The sequence below is a fragment of the Gouania willdenowi genome, chromosome 17 (genome assembly GCF_900634775.1).
Source record: "Gouania willdenowi chromosome 17, fGouWil2.1, whole genome shotgun sequence".
NCBI lineage: Eukaryota > Metazoa > Chordata > Actinopteri > Blenniiformes > Gobiesocidae > Gouania > Gouania willdenowi.
The window spans coordinates 19,165,272-19,190,654 of NC_041060.1; the positions used below are offsets into that span (position 1 = coordinate 19,165,272).

General features: G+C 37.4%; 1 protein-coding gene across 2 annotated transcripts in view; it reads right to left on the minus strand.

The window, feature by feature from the left end:
* LOC114479792 (zinc finger E-box-binding homeobox 1-like) overlaps positions 1 to 25,383 on the minus strand; it is an 83,715-nt gene that overhangs the window by 57,528 nt on the left and 804 nt on the right. Inside the window, exon 1 of one of the 2 annotated variants that reach the window (XM_028473650.1) lies at positions 23,944 to 24,125. The exons of the other annotated variant lie outside the window; for it this stretch is intronic. Within the exon in view, the coding sequence (XP_028329451.1) occupies positions 23,944 to 23,959 (16 nt within the window). The 5' untranslated portion in view covers positions 23,960 to 24,125. Of the gene's footprint in view, positions 1 to 23,943; positions 24,126 to 25,383 lie in introns of those variants that run through there. 2 annotated transcript variants of the gene reach the window in all.

Here is a 25,383-nt window from a genome sequence, read left to right on the forward strand (position 1 = left end):
AGAGATCAGATTATAAAGTGTAGCCAATTTAGCCTAATATCTTGTGTGACTCTTACTGAAAATAAATAAAATACTTCCTAAACAGTCCATGTTTTATCTCAACACATCTACATAAAACACAAATACCAGAAGAAGCTGCACAAAACTTTAGTTGAACCCCTTTTTGTGTTTTTCATTTTACAGTCCTTCCTTTTGAATTGATCTTTCTATCTTTTTTAAGGGCTTGCAGAGTTTTTCAGTAAAAAAAAAAAAAAAAAAAAACATTTCCTCCTAATAATCATTCATATCTTGGTGCATGAATTTCATTTCACCCTGTGCATTTACGGTTGCATTATTGTCGACATCTACCAAGAGATTCAAGCCCTTTCATCACGTCTTCCTTTTTTTCCCTTCTAGTCAATAATCTAAACACATAACCACGCTGGCAGGAAACTCCTTGGGAAAATAGGTCAGGGAACTGTCGACTGTGGATGGTTACAAAGAGCTGCTTAGCATCAGCAGAAGTCGAACACTATGACACGCAAAACGCGACAACTCAGAGTTTAACTGTGTCTCTGTAAGTGATGGTGGCTTCTGCAACACCAGCAAAGCTTTGGGGCTAAGTATGTGTTGCCAAGAGCGGTTGTTGCATTAGCTTTATGCTTCACTAGGCTAAGCTACGCTAAACTAAACACTGAGCCGGGGCAGGACAAGTATGCAGTAGTGGTGCTATTGTTGTCCTGCTGCTATGAAATACAGCCGTAAGGTCCCGTCAATGTTTATTTCAGTATTTAAAGACCGTAAACACTATTGCACTGTCGTCACACATCATGTGACTTTTGCTTACACCATTGACCCATATCGAGAGCACATAGTGTAGCCAAATTAGGATTTCTGCCAATCTAGATTGGAACTTCTTTCATTGGCCAAAAAGCAATCAAAACAAATTAAAAAAAATGTTTTTATAAATTATACACCAATACCTACAAGCAGAAAATACACCTGGGTAGTTGAACAAGGACTACTTTACTTTCACTGATTTTGTAATTTGACCACATGGACATTTACTGTTAAGCTATTATTGATCAAAATTAATTTTAGAAAATGTTTTTAAAATCCCATACTTTACAAGTAGAAAATACTTCATAGATGGCAACAACCTTGTGAAAGGTTCCCACAGTTTCCAGTTAAAAAAAGCATAATTTCCATAATTTGCAGGTGGCTGCAACATACCACATTAATCAGTCAGCTAATGTTGCCAGCTTAGTATTTTATAGCAAAGGTACTTTGATTAGAGTCTCAATGTCCTGTCCATAGCAAAACTAAGTGATACAGATATTTTACTAAATAATATTAAACGATAAATACATTGAATTCACCTATTAGGAGTGAACATCTAATATTGAAAATAAGGACACAATCAATGCAACTTTACATTATTTTGTATGGAAATTAACATTACCGGTAAATGACATTACAAAAAAAATCGAGCCCAATTGGAAATACCTAAATTCAAAGAACATTTAGGAGGTATTGCTGCCAACTCTGGTATTACTCTAACCAATCCATTTGTGTTATTGCATAATCCCACTTTCCTCACAGATTAAGCTTTTATAAACAAAGCTGTGTATTTAGCCAGCAGCCTAATTTAATAATTACAACGCAGATGACACGTGGCTGATGCTTTTTCCTGCTCGCAATATCTTTCTGGCAGTGGCTATCCGTACGATTGCCGTATCAATATACCGACATTCTATCTGTACACAGCCCCCTCATTGGCCAGTTTAGGTCACGTGACTAAGACTAAACCTAACCCTAACCCTAAAAATTGTTGGGATATACGGTTATAACCTAACCCTAACCCTAACACCCTACGTACGTGTACTTCGGTAAACGTACCAAAAGCACCGGGGGTTGTCCGTAAAAGAACCGTACAAATAGACACTTTCTATTTTTTTCTATCACATTTAGCATTCTGGTTTACATTTCTAAGGCGTAGCTGTTTTGGCCCTACTGGTGCTGTATCACCAATTTACTGTATGTCAAAAGTTGGCAGCAGAGTTTGGGTGAATTGTAATTGTAATCGCGTAATTAATTACAATTATGACGTAATTACAATTGTTTTAAAAAATCTGTTGCGATTGTAACCGTAATTGAATTGTAATTGAGTTAAGATAAATGGCTTTTTAATTGTAATGACCATAGAAATTCTATAAAAACTGTCATATACAATTTAGCTTAATGCAAAACACTTCTATGGCTTACACATATGTAGTTAAATATTGAATTATGTTTCATTTCAAGTTTCCCCACTACCTGTGAGTAAGGATTAGGAAGAGGTAGGGTATAGTGGGTTTGAGTTAGGATATAATAGACATTTTAGGGATGATACTATTTGACAGTAACAATACTGTGAATGTACCTGATGTTAAAAAAAAAGTGTATAGTTATTGCTAAGTTCCAACCTTTGTCCCTGGTTGGGCTTTTAAATAAGATATTATAATAATCAATGCACTAAAAATGAAATGTAAAGATGATAAAACAACATCAGGCACACATTCAAAAGCACATAAAATCATCACAACGCTATAGTGAAATTGTAATTTAACTTCAGTAATTGAGAAGAGAATAGAGAATTGACTATTAGGGAAAAAAACTATTATAATTTATTTGTAATTGGAAACAATGCCATCACCATAATCGTAATTGAATTGTAATTGAACATGGATTATTGAAAACGTAATGTACCATGGTAGGCACTGTTAATAATAACCTGGTGAGTAGCTTTTTCAGGTACATTGGTTCAGTCCTTATGGATGGGGTTTTGTGTAAAAAAATAAGACAGTGAAATGATAATAACCTACATTTTCCATAAGAAGGCATTTGGCCTTATTCATACACCGAGGCTTCACAGCATAACACAGTCTCCTTGATGATATTTACTATATTATCTCGGGGACAAATTGATTAAACATGCATCAAAGCACTTGTTCCATCTATCTTGTGTCAGAGCAGAATAAAGGCTTAAGCAGTAGAGACCTTCCCAGTGATGATGCAGAGCCCTGTTTACGCCGCATAATGAGATGCTAGCCTACTTTCGCTTTACAGGTGTACTCAGGGAAAACATCTGAAAAAAATAAACCAAGGCTGTTTTATGCATTTCCCATGAAGACAAAGACATAATCCTCAGTCGTACAAAGCAAAGTCCCCAGATGTAGAAGCAGTCAGAGAGATGTGTGTGGGCCTGTTTACCCAGTCAGACAATGCAGGGCAGAAGGGAAAGAAAGCACAGGGACAGGCTGGACCTTCCTAATGCAGTTTACAAAATGTCAAGCACGTTCAAACCATCAGCCAAATGAAATGTCACGCAGGTAAGGTAGCAAAGAGGCTGAAGTTGCTGAGGTTTCTGACAAAACACAAAGCAAATATTTAAATTTCCCTACATTCTGTGCATACTGATAGGCCTGATTCTAGTCTTAAAAAGGTTTAAACATTTGTTAAAATGTCGAGCTTGAAAAATCCTCTTTTTGTTCTGTAAGAATTGAACACCTGAACTTTAGACCAACCAAGCTTGATCCACAGATGTAAGAAAATTGGCTCTGAGGTGGAATACTAGAACACATGCATACACTGAGACCAGCTTGGTCTGTAAAGAAGGCACTGGGCAGCAGTTTAGCCTTCCTCTTCTCAAGTGTGCAATAATTTAATTGTGCTGAGGGGCTGCACGTCACGGGAGGAGAGTTTTATATCAAAGCCTGGCTGCTCTCGGGCTGTCAGGTGGTATTTATGAGAGCTGTAATGGAGCTGAGGCCCAGGCACACCTGCCACGCTGTAAAAGGTACACAAACGCACACACAACACAACCACATCGCCTTAACCTGCTGGATTTGGCTTGGTTTGTATCAAAGTGTGGTAGGTGGTAGGGGTTTGCATTGCTATGAATCCGACGATGCAATTTACAATTTGCATGTCACGATTAGTCATAGACCGATACATCGGCCAGCCGATATTATCAGCCGATTTTAGCCTTTTTTACGTGTATCGGCATCGGCCGATTGGGGGCTGTTGTGTTTGCCGATACGTATTAATTACAGAGAGCGGATATATTTTGTTACTTGTTCTTCTACATCACTGGTTTTTAATATTTGTTAAATATCTTTTACTTGTTGTCGTTCTACCTCACCTTTGTTAATTTTAATAAATGTTCCTCTTTTTTTTTAAATTGAAACTCGTACCATATGATAGTAATTTTTATGATGTAAATTGAGGGAGCAAAAGTGGTATCGGCGCCAAATATGGGCTCAGAAAAATCTGCGGTCTGTATCGGTCATCGGCTCAGACTGATGGAAATAAGATCGGTATTGGCAGCGGCCCTAAAAAATCCATATCGGTCTATCCCTAGTCACGATATGATAAATTCCGATATATTATGATACTATACAATACAATATAAGTCGCAATATATCAAAATATCAATATTTACAAATTTAAAGTAAATGGTGAGTAACTGTAATTCAAGTACCAATATAAACACAAGTGGTGTGTTTATCAATTTTGTCAAATTTTTCTAAAAAAGTTTTACTTTTGCTTTATTCAAACAGATTCTGATTCTGTTAAGTAAAAAAAAAAGTAACCACATACATCTATAAAAGTGCAATTCACTTCCGAGCTAAAATGCATTAACAAGTTATTATATGGTTTAATGACACCTTGTGACTGGGCATTTGCTTGCTATGCATACATTAATTAAATTGGCTTTTTTTTTGATAAAAATGTGATCTATACAATAATCGGGCAGTGAAAAATTGCGATATATCGCCAAATCGATTTTTTCTTACACCCCAGTCGGTAAGTACAAGAATGAAGATGAATATGTATATTATGTGCACAATAAGAACATTTGTGACATTTGAAACATTTTCTGACAGAAAAAACAAAAACATATCTCTATTAAAATGTTAGCAGTACAACAGCACAAGGAGGAAAATCTAATGAACTTCAGAATCAACCCTTTCAGCACATTTTTATTGCTACATATGGCTGAACACAACCATGCTCTCAACTGAAAGGGACCAAATAACAGCAGGTTTTATAGAAAAATGTCAGCAGTAAGAACCTCCTACATTATTGGGGGGGGGAAAAAACAAAAACAAAACCTCCATGGAAGTTCAGAACAGGAATTTGAGAAGCCATGGGAAAGGAAACTTTTTGGGAAGAAAGTTAAGTTCAACTTCTGTGTGGTTCTGCTGTTCTCTAAAGTCTATACTGTGTACACATTAAATGATATGTATGGTAAATGGATGCTTGTCGTGTCTGACAAAGTTTTTAGAACAATGTATAAAATCAGTTCATTCAAACTGTGCGTGTTTTGGATTTCTGTGACTAAATGTATGCAAGTGAACAACATAATATTGATTGATTGATAGATTATACTTTATTAATCCTCGAGGGGATATGGCACATTGGTTATTCTATATATGTTCATATTTGAGCAGTGTGTGTGTGCGCGTGCATGTGTGTGTGTGTGTGTGTGTGTGGGTGTGTTTGACCACCTAAATATGTTTATTGCTTTAACTTTTCCTTTTGATAGATATTTTATATATTCTTCTTTAAGTACATGGAGAATGGACATATCCAACTATGTGACTGGAACAAATTCAGTTGATCATTAAAACTAGGAGCTGACCCTCCACAGTTTCCCATCATCTGGTCTACATGTCGACACCCTGTCTCCACAGGTAACTGAGAGAATAAAGGCCAGAGAGTCAGCATGGGACGATGGAGCTGCCAACTCTCAGTTATTTATTAACATGTATATACATTAAAGATTATTCACTTTTGAGGAGTTTTTTGATTTATTATTTCTAATATTGTTTGAACGATTAAGACATTTTAAGGTGTATTTGAGGTTTTTCAAAAACTAAAAATATTTTAATGTACAATAACGATGGATGACTTGAGTCACCTCTGATATCAGAATGTTTTTCTACTCTGCTATGAAGACAAAAATTAACATTCCAACCTGGTGTAACTGTTATTCAGAAGGCACCTGACAAACAAATTCAAATCTTAACCAGAGTCTGTTTAATTGAGTTTAAAGGTTTATTACCAGCTTGGATACAGGATGGGTTAGTTCAGGCCACTTCTCACATTTAACATGGAAAGAGGCCGAGTTTCACACAACAAACACCTAAATAACAGGAGGGCACTCTTACAATGACATCACAATTCAGAGACAAGACAGATCTTGATCTGGAGGTGCTATCTTCACAGCCATTGGCGGACTGCTTCCAGTCCCTCTTAGTTTAGTCAGCAACACTCTTAATTTGAAACATCTCTCACAATGACTTGAGTCACCTCTAATATCAGAATGTTTTTCTCCTCTGCTATAAAGACAAAAATGAACTTTCAAACCTTACAAAGGATAACAACTTACTTCAACTATACTGTAAAACTCAGAGTACTTTTTGAGCATGCCGAGGTCGGGACAATATTCCTCTTTTTTGGAAATCCAAGTATGGTCACCTAGTTAACAAGCTAATCTAAGATACCGGCCAGTTGTAAAGATTTGCAGCTACACTTGTTAAAGTTTTTTGGGGTCCGTGACACTGTGTATTAGGGCGGGGACAACGCGTCATCGATGACACTGACGCAAAAAATACGTTGACGCAAAATATGTGCGCCGATACGTCGTCTGACCAAAACAAAGATGGCGGCACCGACAAATAACTAACGCGAGCGGCTCCTCCGAGTTTCAAAAGTGCAGAGCAGGGAAGGTAGCTGTTCCTCGTAACTCTTGTCTTTTATCCCGGGTGTGACCGGACGGCAGCGCATCGACGCGACAAGGAAGAAACACTGTCGCTGTGACATCAGCGACAGAAGCCCACACACACACACACACACACACACTTCTTAAATTATTACCTTTTTTAATGAATGCTACCTTTGACTCTGAATGCATTATTTTGTACTTTTATATTCTTACTTGAACTTTATTTTGGAATTTTGAGTTGAAGAGCAATAAACATATATTGCATTTTTTTTCATTTCATGTATGTGAATCAACATGTATAAATTTCTTTTAGTCAATTTATGGGGAGATAATCGAGTTGAATCAAATTGGAAAAATTAATCGTTAGATTAATTGATGCATTGAAAAAATAATCGCTAGAGTAATCGTTTAAAAAATAATCGTTTATCCCAGCCCTACTGTGTATACATGAAATAATTGTCCCACAACTTCATCATCAAGCTCCGCATAAGGCCCACCAACCAGCCAGTCAGAATCAGGTAAAGACATTCATAACATTTATACTTTTATATTACTGGTTTACAGCTTCTGATGCTCCGACAGGTTGAAATATTTTATGTATTGCAACATATAAAGTGGTGAAAATGTGTCTTACTCTTCAGCAAATGGCACCCTGGTGTGTTAATGTGTGTCCTTCACTCCAACTACTGAGTTAAATTCCTTGTACTGTTTTTAAACTGTACCTGGCATCTGAATTAAGTATATAAAACTATCACTTATGTGTTTACCAATAAACCTTTGTTTATAATGTGTAAACAGCTTCCAGTAAACTGCACCTGTACGATACATTATGCACAAAACCCAAAAAAGAAGAACAGCAACTCTTCTGCCGTGGTTTCACTCTTGGGAAGGGAAGGACATTCAAAGCACAAAAAAATAGTTCAGTATTCAAAAACAGAAACCACTGCAAGAATGAGGCTGCAAAATCAAACAAATAAAACCTACACGACTTCCAAAACATTTAATAATCATAATAATCATAAACTACTGAATATCAAACCTTTAACATTGATTATTTTTTGTCTTGAACCATTTCTAAACACAATGTTTTCATTATGGCTTTGTTATGTGAATTTATAAACAGAAGAAGAGTAAATAACTTGTAAAAGTGCACAATATAAACATTTAGGAAATATACGTTTGGGAAAATAGCAAACTTTGTAAAAATCCAATTACAAAACATTGGTGATAATATGGGCTATTCAACAGGTCCTGACAACACAAAATAAAAATATGATACAGCCCATGCCATTGTGGCATTACGTGCATCATGAACTACACAGCTGGCACATCAGCATACAGAGCCAACACTGATGCCAAAAACTGCCTGATCAACACAAATCTAAGTGGATAAGCACAGTGGCACTCTCAGCGCAGTAGATTTTACATCGCAAACAGTAACCTGAACAGGAATTACGATTCCTAATTAAATAAACTAGTAAAAAAAAAATGTAATTACACTGACAAAAGATTAACTGAGTGGTGTGGCACTAATAAAAAAATCAAACTCAAATATCTGCTGCCCAGCAGATGAGATGTGAGGTGTTTAGCAAGAGTAGAAAAAATTCAAATGTATCTGTGTTGCATCATTATTAAGCCAAATGTTCCCAAAGAACTGTTTAATTTGGTTGTTTTCTAAAATGTGGATGAAAACTACGAGAGTGGCTAAATATTATGGCCTAGTCCAATATCATTGTGAGAATTACAATATCTAAAAGATGGAGTGAGTCTTTATTATCTGAAACAGAGCTTCCATTAAACTGTCAGATCTGATGCAAAGGTTGAAGATAATGGAGTTTGTCACAAACCTACAATGTGACAAATGTCCGTAGAGGTACATTTAAATTGTGTCATTCCAAAAAGCATTTGATCGCATGATTACTTTTGACATTTGTCATTCAGCTGATATTTCTGTAACCATGTCTACCGTGCAAACACAAAGGCCGTGTTAACGTACTACTCATATTAAGTCTGACATCAAAATGAGTATGTAGTGCATTCAAATTATATAGTAAGAAAAGATTGAGTCTGCAAGAAATACTCAGATACTGTATACTATATTTGGACAAGTATGTATGGTGGGAATATAGTATATTATATATGTATATGTGGAACGTAAAATCATCCTGGGACTGGCTTCAAGCTAAAAAATCAAACATCAAACAAAAAATCTCTGAAATGTCTGCATGAAATGTGTTTTCCAGGAGTTTTATGGATCAAATGACCACATGTTGATATTCTACTTGGTCACGTTCTCACTTAAAATGCTTTCAGAACTTTCAAAGGTGGAGAATTAACGGAGATATTTAGCCTCAGCGTGCTTCGCGTTGTCTCATTGTAGGTTCAAAATGCATCTTGGGAAACTTGGGTATAAGGGAATGGTCATCATCATAATCCTCCTAACCATAGACAGTATATACTCATTGAGTTTGTAGTACACATTACAGCGTATGCCATTTCAAACACAGCCAAAAAGACTTTTGATCACATTTGAAGAAGCCTGAGGATCGGGAGAAACCAAACACAAGCACAAGGAAAGCAGGTAAACACAAGAGTCTCATAGGTTTCCACCCAGGAAATGCATAGCTACCACTCAACACATAATTAATGTTAGATTTTTTTTTAGTTTTTCACCTTGTTAGTTCAACTCCCCAAATCTCACATTTATTTTTTTCTGCAGTTGAGGCTCTGAAAATCACTCGAAAGCAAAAATCGCAGCAGAGTGCTAATGCCATCATTGTCACTGCTGTGGTAAAAACGTGTTTCTTCATGCCTACAGCTCATCAGAACCCGAGCATACTTCTCGCTCAGCAAGCCGCCTCAATTACAGTCGCATCACCTGCGGCTCTGAAGTCCTTCCATCCATCCAGTCTGGCTGTATTTCATCAGTGCTGGGTGGCCTCTATTAGCGCTCCTCCACAGGGACAGCACAGCCTCTATAGCACAACACTCAGGCGGCGCACTGGGGCCCCGCACTTTACCCTAACAGCTTCATCAACGCTGCATCCCAAGAGCCTGACGTACCCTCACACTGAGCATGCACACACACACACACACACATACACAACCTCTGGAGGGCCCAATTAGCAGCCATCGCCTCTAATTGAATACAACACTCCCTTACTTTCAGCCTCCTCAGCGCTCTCCTTTATTTGACCGTGAAGTTGCTTGCATGATTTTAAAAAGGTACGCTGCTTAATGTTTTTAACTAAAAAAATAATAATAATCGTAAAACTGTGCAAACAGTTAAAAAAGATTTGTCTTCCATGTGCTGTTTGCGTACGAGATGTCTTTAGTCACTCCAGTTTCCTTCTGATGTGGGCTTTTACAAGCCACATATATCATCCCTCAGGCTATCGAGCCCACAGGACAAAAACTAAATGAGAGACACAACTCAGCAATGCACATCTTTACTGGCTCATAATCAAATCCTCTGTTCCCTGCATTGGTGGGAGAGGGAAACAAAGAAATATATTTCCTTCTACCTGTAAAACAAATAAAACATACCAATGAATAAAGGAAACAACAGGACAAACGCAGGCTTCAGAAGATGGAAATGTAAGTTTTTATCCTTTGGGGTCAATTTGACCCCATTCAATGCTTATCATTACAAAAATATTAGTTGACTCTTTTTGTTTGCTTTGTATTTCATTACTTTTCCTAATTTTATGGGTACAATTGATCAAGCATAAAATTATCATGATATTTTTTCATATTTCACGCATTGGTAACACTAACTCCTGATGGTGGCGCTGCAGGAAAGGTCATATCATCACCACAACCAATAGGGTTCATACTCTTGTGGTCATTAATGTTGTCAGTAAGTTTCATTAGATTTGGATGAAAACTAAAAAGTTTGGCCTGATGGTGGCGCTAGAGAACAGGTCAAGGTTTCATTATCAAGGGGTTATTTATGGATTCAATAACTACACAAACTGCCTCACACAAAAACTTGGTTAATAATTTTCTGAAAATAATTTTCTGGAGGCAGATATCCCTGGGGTCAGATTGACCCCAAGGGTAAAATGTGTTGGTGTTAATATTTGGGGATAATAGAAGGGTTAATAAGATACTGGAGTACCAGTAAAAACCCAACACATGTAAACTCCAGAGCCAGCGTAGCTCAAACACAGCCTTTATGCTGTAGGGGAAGCAATGTCACCAAAAAAAATATTGAACACAATAATATTCTTCAGTGAACTATGTGAAATGACTTTCCTCTGGAATATATACAGACATATAAAGTAATATTGCTTTAATCAGTCAGAGTTATTGCCATGCTTGATGGTATTGTTCTGATTTTGAGACGTCCACATGAGTGAGTGGTTCCATCACATCCTCCACTAGAGCCATGATTAGGGCCAAAAATGCCTGTAATAGTTGCCATAAAATGGCCTGGCTTTGTTATAGTTTTATACATTCTAAATTTTATTTATATTTGCTGGAAAAATCTGTTGTTTATGTGAGCTTTCATTGTTTTCGTCTGACTAAATCTCCAAAAATCTATTTCATTCTGTGTTTTTCTTCATTTTAAACTGATATTACACTGGTAGAACATATAATAAATTGTAAAATACTGCCAATTATTGGAAGTTTAAAGTGTTATGGAAAACAGGGTAAAAGCAAAGACAAAATAAGCAAAAAAAAAACTGGCGGAGATGTTAATATTACAGGTGTTAAAGGGATAATAACCACCTATTTGGGCCTATGAGCAAAGCCCTTGAACCACATTTTCTCTCTTAGGACAGTATGGTAGCTGCCACTATTCAACAGGGATGTTCAAATTCAGAGAAATAATCCAACAACATGCATGTAGTATATCATTTAGAATCAGATAATCACCTCTAATGTTGAAAAATAATAGCATTTTAACCTGCATAAAAACAAGAAAATACCATTTGGAATGAGAAGACATCAGACACAGGGGTGTGGCACCCCGTGGCAAGTGCTTATGATACGGCTACCAAAAACCCCAACCCTAAATTATGCAAAAAGCAGTTCCCCCTTGTGGCTGGTGAGGGGTGTTTGGGGCGGGGGGGCACAAAGAAACCCTCTTTATACGTGCAGCAGATCAGAGAACAGGGCCAACACTGTCTACTTTAATGTTCTGCTTTAAAGACAAAAAAATAATGAGTTGGATGGAAAAACCGTGTAAAGCAGGAAAATACTAAATAGATGGCTCCGCTGTGGCTCTAATCTAATTCTCTGTTCCACTCCCACCTGTCCTGCTGCTGCTGCTGTATTCTCTGGGGTGTCTTTAGTGAGGCAGGCCCCTCCTAACCCACCTGTCCAACACTCATGATTTATGTCTCCAGAGACTGCTGAGGGCTCTCTGAAAGGTTGCATATCTCACTCCTGTTCCAGCAGCCACATCCTGATTCCTTAATTGGTAGACTTTCTGAAATGAATTATAATTCTAGGTAATATATTAAGCAAAGTATTCAACATGTTACATAACTGGGCTTGCAGCATTGAGCAACTTTTAATAGCCCATGTGAATAATGATCAAATGAGAAGAGACACTGCAGCAGATTTGTTTCCTTCTTAATAGACATCAAGAATAAAAAATCTGATTGTGTCCAATGTTCATCAAGCCTTAATCTTTACCTGGGTTTAGGGATGTTTAGGACCTACGATTTTCTGTTTTGATAATCCCAAATTCCGTTTCAGGTTTACTTATTTCTGCATCATGTTTGCCTTACTTTAGACTTTTCTGTTTCCTTTCTGTTTCATCATCTTTCCCTATTTAGATCATTTCATTTGCGATTCAACATCCCAAAAACATGTAAACGGGGTATCAGGTATTTACAAAAACAAATATACTTCAGGTAAAGCTCAGCATTCATTTTCAATAACAGGGTAAAACGGCCCCAACATGGCGAGAGATATTAAATGGAATTATGTGCGGAAATGAACAATTTTCACCTTTTGTCACACTTTCTGGACATTCCCTTGGACCTGTACTGCGAAGCTGGATAAAGTATATTCAATCCAATTTAAATAGTGTAAATGCTCAATACTGTCCCAAAACATGCATGTGAGGCATTTCTATGTCATGTTGGGGCCCATTTTTAAGTAAAGAGAAAGAAAAGAGGAAAAAAAAGAAACAGGTCCAATTGCTTTTTCCATGTACATTGATTTTTCCCTTTCAGAACGTAAATTCCGTTTTTTCTGTCTGTTGTCCTCAATCATAGAAAATCCGAGGTCCTACAGATGCAGGATTCTATACTAGCTGACTCAGGGATTTAAACAGGAGACAACCTCTACACATTGGCCACGTTTACATGGGAGCTTTAATTCCTCTTTAAAGCGGAATAAAAGTTAATTCCTCTTTAACCTGACCTTGTAAACACATAATTCCTAATGTTAATTTAATTCCAAATTAAAGTTAATTCCGAATTAGGTGGCTGGTTTATTCCGTTTTTAATTCCAAATTAAATAATTCCTCTTTCTTGTAAACACTTAACTTGGTTAATTCGGATCGTTTAACTCTAGTGCGACTTGCGGCGATGACGCGCTGCTGACGACATAATCCAAGATGGCGGCGGCCCGGACTCCAGCCTAGACTATTTAATAATATTTTTAAAAGACAGACACACACAGACTTATTAAACACACACGGTTAACGGAACAGGCTTCACCGAACGGCTGGCACTAGGACTTTTACTGGGCTTTTTACCGGTGATTAGTTCGTATCTCCCTTCCGCTTCATGGTCCAAAGTGAAACCGCATGTTATTGTTGAGCTGCTGTTTCAAAGCTACAATCAAAATAAAGGTGAAAACAGTTCTCATGTGTGGTGTTCTGTGTTATAGTCGACAATAAAAGGTTTGTTGTGTGTTTTTCCTGATAGACGTGATACGTCACGTTGGCTCCCTCGTCCAATCAGAGCCTTCCCAACCCCCAGACCTAAAGAGGAATTATCTAAAGCCAAAAAAAACTGTTTTCCATGTAAACCTCGTTCGGGAATTAGCATTTACATTCAAACACGAAGCAGAACACTTGAATTCTGAATGATTTAATTCGGAATAAATCATTCTGAATGAAAAAACATCATGTAACCGTGGCCTAATAATTGCCGGCCTAATAATTGTCCTGGTCAACAGAGCGATATTACTGTAAATGACTAAGTGTTACAGTATTAAGTCAGTGCATCAGAAGTGATTGCCACTACTGTTTGGTGACCTAAACATGTGGAGGATTACTCTTATGCTGCGCTTTACATTACAGCACCCTCTGCTGTGACTAAGTGCTGTGCCTGGTCTTTGGGTTGGATTTCCACTGACTCTCCACTGCACTGTGGTCCTCTATGGGGCCACGGAGAGAGAAAAAAGAGAGAATGGAGGATGGCTGAGTATGCTAATTGTAGCACCACCAAAAGAGAAGCAGTGGAGTTTCCCACAAGCAAAGTGTGAAAGAGTGACCCCCCTCATCCTCCCCGACATTCAGGCAGGTTTTAGAAAGGGTATTCCTCCCTTTGATACACACTCACACTCATAAAGCACAATAACACGGACTCGCAAATGAGTTTACACGTGTGTTTTATATATTGAGCTCCGCATAATGGAATGTATGAACAAACTGCTCAACAGCAGACCCCTGGTCCTCTCACCATAAGGAGTCTTTCACCAATCAGTCTCTCTACCTCAGTATAGATTAGACTTTAAGCACCAAGCTGCTTTATTTGCCTTTTTGAACATGTGAATATTCAGGTTGCTTAATGAGAGTCACTAAGGGCAGGAAAAAAGCATGTTACAAGTGAAAATGGGTTAGAGCCACCAAGGAAATTCTGATTTTGGCAGTTCCTCTAAGACGTTTGTGCACCGTGGAGCTGGAGATAACTCTCACTTCTGGTTCCATATTCGGTATTTGTTTGCCATGTTGGTGTTGTGGAGAAAACTTTGACTTTGTATCATCAATTTGTTATGCCGTTGTAAGTTCAGAGCCGGATTTGGCACCATTACAATCCTTAATAAATTCAAAAGTGTCATTCGATGCATATAACAGTCTGCCTTTAAACCGAGTCTGTCAGGTTAAGCTTACCAACATTCCTTCAGACACTAAATATAGAACATGGCTATACCCTGAAACAAAATTGGGTGAAAATGTGAAACAGAATATTGATCGTATGAGTAACAGAGATCACGAAGCTTTAGAACAGGTGCTTGTTCGATTTGGAATTGTGGCATATGTTGTTTTATTTCTTTTTTAAATTATGCTTTATGTAAAGCTAAATTTAATAATATCAAGACTGACCGTTCACAATCTGGTCAGTGGCCCACGGTTTTTAGCACATGTGCCTTCTGCTGTAACACAGCTTGAGGGCTGCTCTACTGACCTCTGACCTCCCTGTGGAGGACAGAGGAGAAGGAGTAGGAGGAGGAGGAGGAGGAGGAGGAGGAGGAGGAGGAGGAGGAGGAGGAGGAAGAGAAGGGGGTGAGTGAGTGGATGCTTAATACAAAAAAAAAAAAACCTCTGTCCAAAACAGCTTACACCATTGCTGCTGAAACAGAGCACAGTAACATACAAATACATCCCTGGTTTAGTTATAGTAGTATACTTATTTTGCAGCTGTTCATTGTAAAGAAAACAAAAAAACTTTATTTTTGGGATTTCTAAAATCAGGGCTGAACATTAACGCTTGACCGCTGGTCACTGCCAAGTAAAAACTGTAGTCGGGCAAGTTATCATAACACCGTACTTCATATAAAAATGCTTGTAGTTTGTGTTCTTCTAAGGCAGCTGTGTTTATTATATATTACATATATAACATAATATATACATATATTTCACATGTAGGCTATTTAAAAAGTAATAAATAGGTTGTACTGTAATGTTCTACTCATACTAAATATGACGTTGAAATTAGTATGTAGTGTGTTCAGATTAGATATAGAATGAAAAGATTGAGTACGCAAGAAATACCCGTATGTATGCCACATTCGTCCTTCGGTTTAGTGAGTAAAAAGCAAGGCCGAATAGTAGCGTGTGACGCAATGACGCAATCAAACTACGTGCAGTGATTTTGAGTCGGAAAAGTGTGCCTGTTGCTGCAGAACCAGAGCAGCAGCAGCTCCTCCTTTCCGCACACAAACACAGCCAGACTCTCTCTGTACTGTGTATCACTGTAGCAAAACCACTATAAAGTGATATTTTTCATCATACCTCCACTTTAATGCACTTGAGGTTTTTTTTGGAATGCATGTTTCATTTTATTTGAAGGGCTAATATAAATGAAAAACTTTGTTGTGCTTTTTTTTTGAAAAGCAAAGGCTACTGGAATATTTAAAAAATGTCAGAATATTCAATAAGCATTTACTTTCTTTAAAAAACATGTCTAAAGATGTATTGCAGGCTATTTATGCACTATTAAAAAAAATAGTGAAAAACTTAACCGCATTCAAAATTCGGCAAAGAGTTTATATTTTATTCGGCTTCGGCCACAAATTTTCATTTCGGCGCATCCCTAATCCTAATCATACTAATAATACATAGCAGACAATATGCACTCATTAAGTGTGTAGTGTGTAGTATGGAGTGAGCCATTTCGAACACAGCCATAGTTTGGTTAGCCTAAAATCTGGGTTGCTATGTGGCAAATAGGTTGGGTGCCCTACTTACAAGTGACCTTTTGAAGGTAATGTAATAAAATAAATGTAAATGTAAGAATAAATGAACAATTAACTGTTTCCTAATCAAACCTGAATTGGAATTAAAAGTGTGTGTGTTGCTTTAAAACTTGTGTGAGAGTCTTTGACTTTGGAACAAGTCAGTCATACTCTTCAACTTTCCATGCCTGACCTGCCAAGGTCCTTTATCAGGTAGCTCATCTCACTGAAACACAACATCTCAGCAAACTCCTGATTCTCCTTCACAAGAATCATGTTAATGGATGTAAATCCAAACAAGCTGGCCTGTGTTGTTATGCAAAGCCTTGAGGAAAGCAGCAGTTTCCCACCTTGATGCTAACATACAACACCCACTCTCACACACCCAATTAGTCACAGCAGCAGCAACATCAGTAGCCCTGATGCACCTCCCCCTCCAAGACCATAAAAGGCGATGAGGAGGGGTTAATGCTGACTTGGTAAAGACATCCTGTAGTGCTTTGTCACTCTATGGGCACATTTGTTGCAAGGGACACACACACACACAACCTAAGGCTCTTTGGCCACTAGGAGAAAGTGACACGAATGATCACATGGTCATGGATCAGTTAATAGCTACTGTTGACCACAGGCGGTTAGGACCTTTCCTGTTGTCTGATGAGCCTTGAAAAAATGAGAAAAAGAATGCAAGACTCTTCATAACGCACAGTAAATCAATTCATTTCATATCATGGAAGTATAATTCTCTGTTACATTTTTGACAAGTAAATATGTGACACCTTATAAATCTGTTTAAACTTTACCAATCTGGTAGAAACTAAAATTTTGCCTTTTTTGTGTTAGAAAGATGTCACAGACAGAAAACATATAGCTGCTACCCACAATATTGTAATATAAAATCATAGTGAATGCCTTATCAATCAATGAATTGAACATCATTTACTCCAAAACCAAAGAGAAAAGATGAAAATTGCCGTTTGAAAGTTTGTTTTCATCTCCACCCTAAATACAGTTTGTTGACAACTTTGAATATTGTATTGTGGGATGTGGAGTCCTGTAAACGGACTCAGAGAAGTGTTTTTACTCCATTAATGTTTTGATTTTTTTTGCCAGACAAGGACATCATTTTTAACACTCTTTAACTATAACTTGTTCTAGTTTGTTCCAGGTATTAAATGTGATATCAGAACTAAGTAAAAACACTTCTATGTATCTGTTTACGGGACTCTACATCCCACAATGCAATGTGCAAAAATGTCAACAAACGGAATGTTTCCGGTGGAGATGAAAAATAACTTTCAAGCAGCAATTTCAACCGTTTTTCAGGAAGTTGTTAAGAATCCGTCATTGTTACTATTGTCAGACGAAACATACATTTGCAGAAAAACTACTAACAGTAGTTTCATTTGTGCTCGTACTCCTTGTTCACAAAAGCTTTGTATTTTTGTATTCCCATACTTGGTGCTACGAGGTTTCATCATGTTTTACTCTAAAACTTGCTGTTTGGGGTTTTATTCTAAAAACCTCTTGTTAGAGACCCGATGAATGTGACCTGTGACATGTCAATGCTTTACACTTCTCTCTTTGAAAAACAGAACAACGGACAACGATATGTATTCAAGGCACCAACGTTCACCAAAAAAAAAAAAGGTAAAGAAATTAGCAGCACAAAAAAAAAAAAAGATGCAGAAAAAATGCCACCCATTTAGACATCAAACAAACACAGAGCTGATCAAAGGGCCTCAGAGCATTCCTTTAATATTCAACAAAGCTCTTTCACACCAGCCAACGTCTTTTTTCCTGACCTCGTGCCACAGATACATCAGGCATCAGTGTTGAGTATCGCTGCACGATTTTGACAAGAAACCTAATTGCAATTTTTTCTGACAGATATTGCAATTGCGATTCAATTTACGATTTTTTAAAAATAGTTTATACATTTAAATGCATGTGTTTTATTTTTTTTCCAAATTCCGTGTTCACTTTATTCTTTTTCAATTCCTTTTTTTTTTTAGAAGTATTAATGAATTTATTTTTAGAAAATTTGTTTTTAACTCATGTGAGGAAACAAAATAAATACTAATAACAAAAAACCCACAATTAAACAAAAATGTGTGTCAAAAATAAAGGTACAAAATAAGATACAATTAAAAGGTAGATATTTTAAGTTGTACTGTGAGGAAACAAAATATATACTAATAAAAAAAAAACTATAATTAAACAAAAAAGTATGTCAAATGTTAATATAATTAGTAAGATACAATTAAAAGGTATATATAAGTTCTACTGATGGATTATTCTGACTGCTGCTTTTTCATTATTCATGTCATATATGTATGAGAGCAGCATTAATGTCACCCAATTCCCCCTCAGGGATCAATGGTTTACTCAATCTGAGCAGGTTTATTGATTAAGTTTTGATCGACTTAATTTAAATTAACCTCATTTAAATGATCCTGATGACATAATTCCAGACCATAATGATTAAACAAAAACAAATGGACAAAGTATCAGACGTTATCATTAACCTACGATATTTCAGACTCTACAATCCCAGCATCGTTGGTCTCGTCCACAACAACAGAACAACTTTATCCACAGATCTTCAATAGTTCTGATGAGATGTTGTTTAAGCACTGAGCAGGTAAAACTGATTAAAGCTGATCATGTTATCACAGATAACGGACGGAGCTCCACAGACACGTTAAAGTTAAGAGAGCCCTGGTGGCTCTGTATTTAGGAGTGATAATTTGTGTAATTTTTTTTGGCAGTTTATACGCTGTTTAGTGAGGTTTACTGACTGTGTTTGAAGTGGCCAGAATGGGGTGGGGGGGGGCACCATAATAAGCGGTCCCCGAAACATTTCCCCATTAAAAAAATGTCCTTTTCCTCACCGTGACGGTGTTTCAACCCGATTCTATCCATTTCCACATTCAACAACAGATTCCGTTTACATTGGTCGATTCCATTAACATGGATTGTAAAGGGTAGCGATGTCCCAATACAACTTTTTCACTTCCGATATGATACCGATAGTGTGCAGCCTTGTGTATCGGCCGATACCGATATTGATCCGATACGATATCAGCACGAATCATGCATACTTTTATTACTTATTTTGTAGTGTGGAATGTTAGAAAAGGCTTGATCAAGTGATGTGACTCAAACAGAAAACAATAGTCAGCAACAGTAGGTTACTTTGTTGGAGTGTGAACCACAGTCACCTATGGATAGATGTGCTGGAGCGGAAAATTTTATCGGAGAGCTTATATCTGTGAATTTGGATGCAGTTCGATAAAATCCGATATTCATTTTCTGGCTGACATCGGACTGATATCCAATATCAATATCGGATCGGGACACCCCTATTTATAGAATCCTAGTGTAGTTGTTGTTAGCGCATTCAAGCTTGTGTCCTGTAACCATCTCTGATTGGCCAGCAGCCCAGGAAGGCGGTTCTCAGCGATTCTGATTGGTGAACATATATATCACTCAAATGATGGCGATGGAAGAAAAAACCTCCAGCATCTGAGGATACGTTATTGCAGTAGTGAAAACCTTTTATCGATGCAATTCAGGTTAATCGTTCAGCCTTAGTGCTGATCCCCAGCCCCGGAGAGAGAAGACTGACAACAGTTGTAAACACAACACCTGTCTGTAAATGAAGTCATTCTGCTCGATAATAAGAATCTGATTACAGTTAGAAACATCACATCTGCCTACAAATAAGATCAGTAGATTGTTATAAATTCATGACACGTATATTACAGAATCCACCATGGAACCCAAAATGCAAGCCAAACTAAAAACAAACACAACTCCCAAACACAATTTCCACCCTTGGAGACCAGATAACGGGCCAATGCGCAGTCGTAGCCTGGCTGGTGTGCATGAGCTGTCCAGGCGTGGGAGTAGGCCGTTGTGTTTATCCTGTCAAGGTATGTTAACACCAGACTGCATTCCTGTAGTCCCTAAATTGCAGTGTTTGATTACAGCCCAGCTGAGAGGGCATTTATGTGCACACTAACATGGCACAGCACTTTAAAAGCCCCGGATGATGATGGTGTTGTGACCAAAGCGGTAACAGCAACAGGCGCAGTGCATGGAGGGCAGACACCTGCCATTTACAGCACAACGGTTAGCATGGAGCAGGCCAAAATAACCCCCCCACCCCCAGGTTCTCTGTGCTTTTTGCTGCATCAAGCATGCATATACTGTACCTATACGTGCATCTTTACCTTGTGCAATAGCTTTAGGTAAAATAGAAACTTTTTATTAGATAAAAACACGTAAAAACAGAAGCATATTTGTGGGAGGAACTTACTACGAAAAATACACAGCAGCTCTTTCTCGACCTATTTTTTTAACTACAGAAATAACACCCCTGTGAAGAGGAAAGTAAATGATTAGCCTAAGTTATGCAGTTCGTAAGAAGTCTTAATGCTGAGTCTATCTTTAACAAGACACAGTGATGGATTACTCTGCACCATTGAATCAACTAATGTTTTTGTTAACAGCTCTGGTTCAGTGAAGCATCACTAAGCAACGTGATGTTGAATCTACTTAACACATGTTACGCTCAATCTTTAACTCTAACTGAGTGCAGGTATAAAACAACAGGCACTAACTACTGTAGTTCAACTCATGTAATTACCCTTGAACTGTTATGAGAAATTTAAATTGCTGAGAAACCTATGGCCAAATATTTAAAGACACCATAATAGGTTACATCATCTTGAAAATATTGGATAGCTAATGTTATATAACAAAAATAGAATAGTTTACATGTGTTAAAAATAATTTTGAGTAAGAACTGTCATTTATTGATGCGTCTTCTATCACACAGGAAGAGTGAACAGGTTGAATTTCAAACTCAGATCAGACATTATTTCTAGATTCATTCCTGAGATGTTCCAGTTAATCCTGTAGTATCAAGACTGTCCATAAGAGATCATTTCAAAGATGATAAAGCATTCTGAGTATCAGAGCCAAGTTTAATTTGTCCATCCATCCATTTTCTGTACCCACTTCTTGCACTCAGAGTTAGGGTGCATGGGGTACACCCTTGACAGGACACCACAGGCCCCAAACAGACCAAACAACCATTCATAGAACACTTCACTCTTTTTTTCAGCAACTTCAAGAAGCCTCAGACTTTCTCTGGCACCCAGAAAAAAGACACACAAGCATGCGAAAGATCCCCAAAAGATTTCACACCTCAAATAGGGATCGGAAATCAACTTTGCTGTACATGCAGAGAAGGTGAGAACATTACAATCATAATGCATCTTTAAGTGAAGTAAGATAAGCCATGTCTCTTGTTGAGAGGAAATCACCCTATAATTTGGATAGTATATGGTCACTCTATACCACGTGTCAAGCTGAAGGCCCTGGGGCCAAATCTGGCCCTTTGGAGCATCTGATTCTGCCGACAACAGAAAGCACTCACATTTATCCTAGTGCTCTTATCACATGATTGCAGTCATTTTTAATCTTAAACTTAAAATTAAAAACTCAAAATTCTTACAAAAATCCTTAAAGTTTCCTCAAATGATGACATAATATGTCCCTTAATTAAATAGAAATTAGTCACAAAATCTAAAATCTTACAGATATTGTATTTAATGTATACGTAGAGGTATACATTTGGCCCCTGAGCTAAAATGAGTTTGAAACCCCTGCTATAGACCATGTCATTGTTCTAAGTCATCTGTATCTAATATTTACAGTACTTTATTCTAATTCTTTATTTCTATTAATGCCATTTTATTGCATTTCTTTTTCTTTTTACTGTGTAATGTTTCTTTATTTCTGCAGATTGTTGTCCCTGTCAGTTTTCATCATATGTTTGTGTTATAACATAAGAAGCAAGTATACCTGTGGCACAAAGATTACCTTTGAACCTCATATTTACAGTATGTATATATTAGGCCTGGGCAATATATCAAGAGTCCATATGAAGATTTCAGTTTTGGTGATTTAGATTTATAAAAATATTGCCTATTTTGTATTAAAATACTTGTTTGAGGAGTCTCTGCTTTTGTTACTTGCTGACTGCGTCCAAACGCAGACTTTCCCTAAACAAACCACACTACAGAACTCACTCACACGTGCTGTCCCTGATAGGAGAAAAAGGCAAAAGTTGCACAATAAACTAGGGATGTCCCGATACAACTTTTTCGCTTCCGATACGATACCAATGTTGCCCGCCTTGAGTATTGGCTGATACCAATATTGATCCGATAGAAAAGATTTGATCAAGTGATGTTACTCAAACAGAGAACAATAGTCAGCAACAGTAGGTATCTACAGTATTCTACAATTGAATAAATATAATATAATATATATCGGAGATTTAAGATGCAGTCCAAAAAAATCAGATATTCGTTTTTTTGGCTGATATCCGACCAACATTCGATATCACTATCGAATCGGGACACTCATATAATAAAAGTGCCTGTGTGGCATTTTGCATCAGTAAATTAAACCTGGAATTGTCTTTCTGGTCAGGCTTTATTGAGTTAAAAATATAAAAATTAATATCGTATACTGCCATTTTATATGAATTTTGATCCATATCTCCCAGCTCTAGTATACATTAATAGATGATGTCATGTATAAGTAAAATTAACGAGGCTTCTAAGCAGATTACACAGCAGCCTTTGTGACAACAACAGTGGAGGACATAACAGCTGTTTGTCTCATCATGATGATGCCTGTCTGGAGGTCATGGTCCATGGCTTTATGAATGTTTGAGGCATGGATCCTGTAATCATGATGGTAAACATGCACTGTGTATGTGTGTTATTATAGTGTGGGGGTTGAAAGGAATTAAAAACTGAAGTTGAAAGAGAAACAAGGAGAACACCTTGAGCCATTTTGATTGTGCGCATGCACCGTGGCTTGGAGCAGGATGCGCACCTTTAACGATCACAATCCTGGCCATATTTACACATGTACACATAACTCAATATGATGCCTTTTAGGGGGAGGTTAGAAAGTGATGTCTTAAATGTTAACATAGGTGGTGGAGTGGGTTTAAATCCACCTTTAAAGGTGTTGCATCACCTTGCGTACCTGGCTGTCTCCGGTACAGAGATAAGCAGCAGCAGCAGCCCCGCCTTCACTGCAGCAGTGCTACTGACTGACCGCCATTCCCTTCCTCCTGCATCAGGGAATTGTGTAACAACACAATAGGTGGACACGAGTCAGTGAGGCGAACTAATGCGCACATTAAAGAATAACAGCGGAATAACCACCTTTTGCAGCGCTCCTTCCCCACGGCACACACACACACACACACGCGCGCGCACGCACACAACGCGCACACACAGCATGAGCTGCGGGGTGCACTCGACCAAACGAGCCAATCAGTCCTCACCAAAACGCATAAAAGGGGCGAATAAAACATGCACAAGTGGGTCAGGCTTGATGGGATAAATCCCGATAGAATGAGAGGAAGTCGTACGTGCATCCAGGCGAACGGTGGAGACTGCACCCCACCGCCCCCACCCCTCCACACCCCCCCGTGATAAAAACGCATCTACCTGCGCAAGTCGTCATTTGGAGATGGTTTTCCTTCGACACACCGGAGCGTTTCTTTAGAAGGAGCAGCCGATCAAACCCCCGTTCCTTCAGAGCCGCAGGTGCTGGCTGTGGGTTTATTTATAAGCCATTAGTGAGCCCCGGTACCCGCGTTCAGGTAAACGTGATGATGAGGATGATGACGGTGGTGATGGTGGCTCCTGGATGGACGCACAGTCACCGTCGTGTCGTCATCAGCACGGAAAAAAGGTGTTTTCACGCCCATCATCATCATCATCATCATCATCATCATCCCATGAGTAAAATAAAGCAGCATACCTGAGGTTTTCATTTCATGTTGCCAAATCTAACACATAATAATAATAATAATAATAATAATAATAATAATAATAATAATAATAATAATAATAATCCATTTGTCATAAAAATGGACCATAAAGATTTCTGGAACAAGTAATAATAATAATAATAATAATAATAATAATAATAATAATAATAATAATAATAATAATAATAATAATAAAAATAAAAAAATAAAAAAAATAAAAAAAATAATAATAATCAATAAATACATTTAGCAGTTGTTTCAATTTTAAACTGTATACATATAGGTATATATTTAGTAGTTTTTAGGGTTTACAAACTTCCCAAAGGTTGGCAAAAAAGAAAAACCCAATACTGGTAAATATTGTTGTATTTATATGAATGCAAATAAGAGTATAAACAACCTAAAACCTATTCAGCTCCTAAAGCAATTGTATATGGGATAATCTGTGAATAGGAATACTTCATAATGGCTTTAATTGTAATCATAAATTATAAAAAATGTGCTCAATATCTACTTCTGCTATCGAGTAGAAAGTATGAAATTGTGTGTTTTTTTTTTTTTTTGTTTTGTTTTTTTTAAATGCTTGATTTGAAAAAAATAATAATAATAAAAAATAAAATTTATAATTTGAACACCTTTTTTGTGTAGTCAGGTGTTTAAACTAATTTTATAGTTATGCTGCTATAGGTTTAGGGTGCTGGGAATCTTTCTCTTTCTACTATTGGAGCTAGCGCTAACATTTTTTGATCTGTGACATCCTATAAGAGGATAAGATATTGTACTGGGCACATTTTACTGTATAGTTAGTGTCCTATTAACTGGTGATTTAGTTTGCTCTTTTGTTTTTGTATGTTGTTTTGTTAAACTAAAAATATAATTTAACATGGGATTACCTTTGAATAGTTGCAACACCAATGCTTTGATTTGAAACGTCTGTTACATATTATAACGCTGTTAAATGCTTCTTTAGCCATTATATATTGTGATGACTTTGGGAAAGCTGCCTTGATTAAAAACAACCACAACAACGTGGATTTATGTGAGCATCTGCTAATTTACTTTTAATTTGCATACTTCATTAACTTCTACGGATTTGTTGGCAATCAAACTTAAT